General features: G+C 36.6%; 1 protein-coding gene across 1 annotated transcript in view; it reads right to left on the reverse strand.

Moving 5' to 3' along the window:
- The window catches only part of LOC107562274 (AP-3 complex subunit beta-2-like), a 50,268-nt gene extending 43,225 nt beyond the window's left edge, over nucleotides 1–7,043 (reverse strand). The window contains exon 1 of the mRNA XM_016246897.1: nucleotides 6,899–7,043. Within this exon, the coding sequence (XP_016102383.1) occupies nucleotides 6,899–7,005 (107 nt within the window). The 5' untranslated portion in view covers nucleotides 7,006–7,043. The remainder of the gene's footprint in view (nucleotides 1–6,898) is intronic.
- Between the last annotated feature and the right edge of the window lie 1,622 nt (nucleotides 7,044–8,665).

An 8,665-nucleotide genomic window follows, 5' to 3' on the forward strand; every position in this document is an offset into this window, starting at 1 on the left:
ACCACTCAAATTAGAAAACATTATTATAAGCTAATCATTGTGAATCGGGCTAAAGTAAGGCGATAGTTTTGAACACTGGCTGGTTATATACTTGCTCAAATATTGATTTCGGATCATTTTTAACCAAAAAAAGTTACGGACTGCAGCTTAAATTAATTAAAACATTTGTAAATTATTTTATAAAATTATACATTTATAGATAGTTCTAATTAAATGTGTACCAATTTTATTCATTTTAATCTCAATTTTACATTTCGAATACATTTTTTTAAAATCAGTTTTCTCATATGTGACTATTTTTTTCAGAAACACAACAGAGGCAAAATGGCTTAAATTATGCTTTGAAAGAGCATCATTCACACAGCCATTCATGAGGGTTAGCGTACCGTAAAGGTTGCGTTTGAACACTGGTAAGCCCCTCCTCCAGCGCAGATCGATCATCTGACCCCTCCCCACCTCCAGACCCACCCCCACCTCCCGTCCCCCCAGATCTCAGGTGTCTGAGTTCTTCGGGCTGGACGGCGCTGTACCAGTTTTGCGGGCTGCTGTCGGGCGACAGCACCGGACTGAGAGCTTCCTCCTGGCCCTGACCGACTCCCTGCACACTCTTCACGATGTTCACGGCGTTCACCGGCAGCTGGAGCAACTTCTGCATGGTGGTCATCATCAAGCTAGTCTGAAAACTTTTGCACCTGTTTAGATCCCCTGAAGGCAGGTAAACACTCACACACACCTGTAGAATCCGTTTCAAAAGCAAGCAGACCATAAACTCCAAAATACAAGCATGTAACAGCCTGTTGTACTGAATCCTCAGGTCTGGTCTTCAGCTGTCAGCTGTTTCCATCTCAATGCAGATACGGAGGCTCTTTGTCTTTTCCGTCTTTCGCGTGAGGTGGCCCTGAGAGGTGAGGAGACGAGAAGGGAGGTGGCAGCAAAAGCTGTTCTCATCCTGCTCAGAGCCGACTGATGGTGAACACACTGCTCTGATCGCTGAGCAGAGCTAAACCCCACCCACCAGCACCAGACCCCGCCCCTCACGAAACACGCGCTCAGTCTCTCCCTCTCCTTTCATTCACACCATTGCTCTTTACCAGCTCTCTGGCACATTTTTCTGTCCCTCGTCCTCTTTTCCATTGTATTTTCTGCAACGGTAGATTGCCTCTCCCTCTCTCTGATATGACTCAGCTAGAAACGCTGTTCTGAAAAAAGGCTTTTCACAGGAAAACCCCTATGTTGGGAATTTGGGATGTCGGCTAGCACAAGCACTGTATTATTATTCCCTTTGAATGCTAAATAAAGATTTAAAAAAAAACAGTGCAGATATTCACGCACATTCTGCACCATACACATTCGGTTTCTGATTCTTGACTCATTTGATTCATTTGAAAAAGGTTCAAATATTTCTTACACAAAATTGGCTTTAAAATGCGAAATAACATAGTGTTTGTCTAGCTCAAATTGGTTTTAGAACTGAGTGAAACTGAATCTGAGTAAAAGCAACTGAATCTAAATTATAAACTAAATCAGATTGATTCACTGATTTCATTCACTTTCATTCTGACTGCTACAGTTCAATTCAGTAAGTTTCAGTCTGTCCAATTCAGTTTGATTAAAATGATTCTACAGTTCAATACAGTTCGATTCATTTAAATCAGTGTGATTCTGTTCCATTTACTATCATTCTGTCCGATCCAGTTTGAATAAATTTGAATCAGTCTGCTTCGATTCAAATCACTTTCATTCTGTCCCATACAGTTTGATAAAAATCAGTCTCATTCTGTCCAGTTCAATCTGATTCAGCTCAATCCAGTTTTTTTCTGTCCAATTCACTTAAAAAAATCTGTTTAATTCTATACAGTTTGATTTATTTGAATAAGTACTATTTAGTTTGATTCACTGTCATTCTGTCCAACACAATTTGATTAAATTTCAATCAGTCTGATTTAGTTTGATTCAGTTTCATCCTGTTCAATTCAGTTTTCAATTCAGTGCTTCAGTTTCATTCTGTTTGACATTTTTATTCAAATTAATCAGTACAATTCAGTTTGATTCACGTTCATTCTTTCCAGTACAGTTTGATTCATTTGAATCCTTCTGATTCAGTTCCATTCCAGTCAAATTTAGTCTGATTAAAATGATTCCATTTTATTCTGTCTGATACAGTTTGTTTCATTTGAATCATTATGACTCAATTTACTGTTATTTTGTCAGATGCAGTTTGGTTACACTTTTAATCAGTCTGATATTTTATGTTTGACACAGTCATTTTGTTCACTACAGTTTGATTCATTTGAAGGAGTCGCATTCTTCTTGTCAGCATGTGACGTGGCGTTTCTGAGCCCAGAATAACATGGAGAAGGGAAAAGCCAAATGCACAGACAGATGCAGAATTCACACTGCAGTGCTAAAAGCCACTGACCTCTAAAGAGACATTCTCCTGCGTCAGAAACCCCCAAATCTCTCTAAACTCCCATACAGAGTCTGTCTGTCTGATCTCCAGCAATCTCATGAATACTTGAGGGTGATTCTCTGTAGATTAGCATTTCTGCTTCTCTGTTTATTTAGCTGTTAACGGAGCAGAGATGGAGAGCTGTACAGTAGCAGATCAGAGGGGCAGGTTACCAAGGCAACAGCATGTGAGAATCACTCGTCTTCATGTTTACCATGGAACCAGTGGAACTGCCATTACTCTCACACACACACACACACACACAGGTTTACATTCACACACACACTCACTCTCACACACACACACACACACATATACATACACATACACACACACACACACACATATACATACACATACACACACACACACACACATATACATACACATACACACACACACACACACATATACATACACATACACACACACACACACACATATACATACACATACACACACACACACACACATATACATACACATACACACACACACACACACATATACATACACATACACACACACACACACACATATACATACACATACACACACACACACACACATATACATACACATACACACACACACACACACATATACATACACATACACACACACACACACACATATACATACACATACACACACACACACACACACACACACATCCTGCAGTGCAACAGTGTCAGAGCTCTGTGACAGCAGAGCAGAAATTCAAAGTGATGATTATGCAAAGAGAAAAAATATTTATGTCAGCCTCTGTCACATTTATGCCTCATTCACAATAACAACAGCAAGAAACGCATTATATTATTGGTTATTATTATTATGATTATGATTATTATTATTGGTACAAGACCAGGAAAGTTGCTTCAGAAGTTATTCTGACAAACAATTTTTTTTATAATAACGTGGACTGATGAATAAACTATAAACTAAATAAAGCTTGGGCTCTGTGTTATTTTTTTTTTATTCATCCTAAAAAAAAGTATCACTGTTTCCTCAAAAAATATGAAGCAGCACAACTGTTTTCAACATTGATAATATTACGAAATGTTTCTTGAGCAGCAACTCAGCATATTATAATGATTTCTGAAGGATCATGTGACACTGACGACTGGAGGAATGATGCTGAAAATTCAGCTTTGCATCACAGGAATAAATGACATTTTAAAATATATTAAAAGATAAAACAGCTATTTTAAATTGCATTAACATTTCACAATATTACTCTTTTTACTGTAGTTTTGATCAAATAAATGCAGCCTTGGTGAGCATTAGAAAGCTCTGAACAGTAGTGTAGCTATTGTACACAAATAACCCACCACCACAGAAGCTCGCTGTATATCAGTTCGGTGAGTGTGATTTGACCAAGTACAACATGTTCCTGGATCAACACCCTTGTTGATCCTGGAACATCATTCCAATCAACCAATCAGAACTGAGAGATAACTTTTCAGGACATGTCAGTTTTAGGCTTACAATCAGGATTAGGTGCTTCTACACCCTTGTTAATCAGCTATCATTTCCCTCTGATTTCAGGAATCAATTATGGGTAAGGTTAGGTTAAGGGGTAGGGATTGGGTTAAGTCTGTATTCTCGAAAGTAATGTTGATCCAGGAACATGTCTTACTTGACAAAATCTCAGCGACCATATCAGTTCACATGGTATATCAGTGTTTCCATCACCATTAAATAATATGAAAAAAGAATAGATATATACTTCGAATTTCAATTCAAACACACTATTATGAGCATCATCAAGAAGTAAAGCAGCAGTAAAGTCAGGTTTGTTGACATGGGGTGTGTGAATCGTCTTTATACTCAAATGAATTTAAGTGACACCCTGACAAAAGCAATGATGTGAATAAATGTGCGTCTGGTTCCCTCTGCTGTCTGAGAGAGAAATGCCGTGAACTAAATGATGCCCAGTGAAAGGCCAGATTTATCCAAGCAGTTTTATTTCAGTATCATTTATATACTATTATAGCATTTATTTATTAACATTTAGTCATTTTGTGATGTGCTTTTGTCATTTATATTTAGTTTATTTTTAATTTAATTTATCATTCTTTTTTTTTTATTTACGTTTTCTGTTTTAGTTTTAGTACTTCCATTTATTTATTTCGGTTAGCTGCCAAGGCGACATTTTTAATGTGTTTACATATTTTAAGTTTTTCAACAGCTTTATTTCAATTACCAAAAACAATTATTTATAAATTTCATCTCAGTCTTAGTAAACTATAACAACACTGGATTCGACAAGCATCAAAAAACACAACAGATAAATGATCAAATATACATTTCAAGTAAATAATATTAGCAAATAAACACTGAAGCCATCAGCTACAGGATGAGCACGTCACACGACCTCAGCAGAAACAGACCAGAGCATTGATATTCTCCACACACCAGACTGATCTGAAGCACCTGCCTCTAAATATAGCCACAGACAGAGAAAGAGAATCTGCCAACATTGATTATCAATCTCAGTTAAAGATCCAATCTTCAGAATCGTCACATCTTTACAAGAGACAGAGGTAGAATAGAGGTGGAGGAAGAGGAAGAGGAAGAGGAAGATGTAGATGCCAGCTTCAATGTAAAGATGTAAAATCCTTTAAGGCAACATTTTCACAAGTTTTGGTTCCCAGAAAAAGAAGGGGAAAAAAACGTCACTATTTACTTTACTAATTATTTGACTAATTTTAGTATTATTTACTACTGTAGTATTTTTTTATATTTTGAATTAGCTTTTATTTTTATATTTACAGTTTTCATTTTCATTTTATTTTTAGTAATTTTGTTATGTGTTTTTTGTCATTATTATTATTATTATTATAAATATTTTAATTCAGTTTGATTGCTATACTAAAATATTTTTCACATTTGTAATTTTGTGCTTCCAATTGTGGTGCCAAAGTTAAAGAGTGTGAATTAAAATCCCAGAGTAAAGTGTGAAACATGGACAAAACCAACTGCATTATCTGATTTTGGTTTTTAGTGTATATATATATAGTATTATTTATATATATAGTATTGATATGTTAAATAAGCTTTTATTTTTTATATTTTCAGTTTTTTATTTTAGTTTAAGTTTGAATATTTTTGATGTGCTTTTGTCAGTTCTTTCTTTTCTTTTTGTCATTTCGTTGTAGTTTTGTTGTTGTTGTTGTTTTAAATATTGCTATTTAGCTTAAATGTATTGCTATATATATATATATATATATATATATATATATACACAGTAGTCAACATTTGAAGTGGATCAAAAAAGTTCATCAAAGTTGTCCTAAGACAAGAACGGGTATTGTTTTGGTTTTAGGACAACTTTGATGAAAGGTTTTGATCCCCTTCAAATGTTGACTACTGTATATATATATATTTTTGTTGTTGTTGTTGTTGTTTCAGTTGTGGTGCCAAAGATAAACAGTGTTAATTAAAAACCCAGAGTAAAGCATAACTATGTGAAACATGGACAAAAACAACTCGCAGCTTATCCCAGTTTTTTGCTTCCCAGAAGGTTCTGGGGAAGGTTAGCTAATGATAATTAGAAAGGTAAAAATGGCATCTAGAAAACGTTCTGTATATAGGTTATCTTAAGGTTATTACAAATACACAAAATAATGTTCTTTTTAGCAGCATCATATGACCCCTTTAAGGAAACGCGCTCCTTTGGTTTCCCCACTCTTTACCAGGGCTGAAACTACACTAAAAACTGGAGCAGAAAGAAAGAGTCATCATATGACTTCACAAGCTGTTTTGTGTGAGTGAGATGAATTAATGCATATTCATATTTATTTTAGAACTACAGTAACATCTGATTTCTCTCATCATGGGGGCAGGAGAGCTGTCAATCAATACATTGGAAAACAAATTAACTTGCGTTACTTATTTGAAAAAGTAACTCAGATATTCTCTTGTAAATTAAAAAGTAATGCGTTACTTTACTAGTTACTTGAAAAAGTAATCTGATTACGTAACTTGCGTTACTTGTAATGCGTTACTACCCCAACACTGATGGTATTCTGCATGATGCTAGCGACGCTAAGACTACAGGAGAGCGAGAGATACTGATTACAGTTTAAAACCAACGAGAAATCACTGCCATACACATATTAACTACACAAACCAAACATTTCACCAAATAAACGACTATAACAGTCAAAGTGAGGTGTAAAACTGCACAGAAGTCATCGTATGGGGCCTGAGCGCTGTCCACCGGCCGGTGCTGAAACACAAACACCCGAATAACACACACGTACACTCTCCATTCTCGCCAGTTCACCTCAATGTGTATCGTGTCTTTGTTTTTCCACGGAATTCATTCGTTCATCCGCGCATGCGCACCTCGCCCCATCTGAGATTGTCTGTATGGTAAAGGCTCCGGTGGGCCGCCCCCGGGTTGCGAGGGTTCACCGAGCGCACAGACTCGGCGCGTCTCACCTCTTGTAGTCGGAGGAGAAGATGCCGCCGCTGGCCGGGTCGTGGCCGTACTCGGGCTCGCTGGCGGAGCCTCCTTTCTCGTCGCTGAACGCGGAGCTCGCGGCCATCCCTGCTGCTGCTGCTGCTGCTGCTGCTGCTGATGATAATGATGCGGAGACTGAGTCACGTGACCCGTTACGCGGTGCTGAAGCGGACAGGGCCGGAAGAGCGCGCATGCGTGCGGGAGCACCTCTCCGTTTATTCCTGTTCATATCTGTTCAAGTTGCGGTTATCTAAAACAATGGAATTAAATACCAATACAATAACTTACTTTAGCATCTGATTTGATTGATTGTTGAGAAATCACTTCGAACTAAATGTAATTAAAATGCAAAATGTCGCTGTATTTAATTGCATTTATTTTATGTTTTTGAAGTATCCAAACACAGGATATAAACGTTTTATTATATATTATGTTTTATCTGTACTGCAGTGAGATATCAAAAAAATATACAAATAATTACATTTAGCATCTAATTTTTAGTGAGAAAGATTTGAGAAATCACTTTAAACTGTAACTAAAATACTCAAATTCACTTTGAGATGCATTTAATTGTATGTCCACAATTTAGTATGAAGTATTCCAAAATAGGACACAAACAGACTATTTTAAAATATTTGTATTTTTTTTTTCATCTGTACCGTGTACCCGAACCCACACACACACGCAGGATACAGAAACAATAAACATCATTATATAAAATACTAAAGTGTTTTATTTTATTTTGTCAGGTTTGCTTTCTAACCACCAGATATTATTTTATTTTAATTTATTTTTCCTCTGTACAACGTGCCCGAACACACATACGCACGATACAGAAACAATAAGCAACATTTTATAAAATACTAAAGTGTATTATTTTTACTAGAGGTGTTATTTAATTTGGTCAGGTTTGCTTTCTAACCAGCAGATGACGGCAGCGCTCTATCATGCAGCTGCTCCTGCTGGCAGAGGTTTGCTCACACTGCCTGTATTTATTACATCGATTATAACGTGTAATGAAGAGCCAAAGACTGTAAATAGCAACATGACATCAGTCTACAATGAAGGTCATAGCAACAGACCAATAAGAAATGACTTTGGGCAGAGTCTGTCCTGTGGGTGTTTGGGTTTTCAGTTCTCAGGCCAAAAGTTGACATCAGCCCGCCTCAGTAAACATAAAACGTCTCACTGTTCATTCATCTTCTAAAATACTTTAAAGTGAGCCATTTATGCCATTTCTTTAATGTGATGAGCAGCATGCCATTAGACGTTTGATGCTATAATGATTGCTGAAAAGGCTGTGATACATATAGATAGACCTGGAAGTGTATACACTCTTAAAAATAAAGGTGCTTCAAAAGGTTCTTCAAGCGATGCCATAGAAGAACCATTTTTGGTTCCACAAAGAACCATTCAGTCAAAGGTTCTTTAAAGAACCATCTCTTTCTTGCATTTTTATAATCTGAAGAACCTTCTTTCGCCACAAAGAACCTTTTGTGAAACAGAAAGGTTCTTCAGATGTTAAAGGTTCTTTATGGAACCATTTAGACAAAAAGGTTCTTCTATGGCATCGTGAAGCACCTTTATTTTTAAGTGTATAGTATGCCTAGTAAGACTGTGATTAGCTGGTTCAGGTGTGTTGAATTGGGGTTGGATCGAAACTTTCAAATAAGTTCATTTAAATATATTTTAAAATTTACTCATGTGATGCAAAGCTGAATTTTCAGCATCATTCCTCCAGTCTT

This window comes from Sinocyclocheilus grahami, unplaced genomic scaffold, assembly GCF_001515645.1.
Source record: "Sinocyclocheilus grahami isolate Dianchi unplaced genomic scaffold, SAMN03320097.WGS_v1.1 scaffold816.1, whole genome shotgun sequence".
Classification (NCBI taxonomy): domain Eukaryota; kingdom Metazoa; phylum Chordata; class Actinopteri; order Cypriniformes; family Cyprinidae; genus Sinocyclocheilus; species Sinocyclocheilus grahami.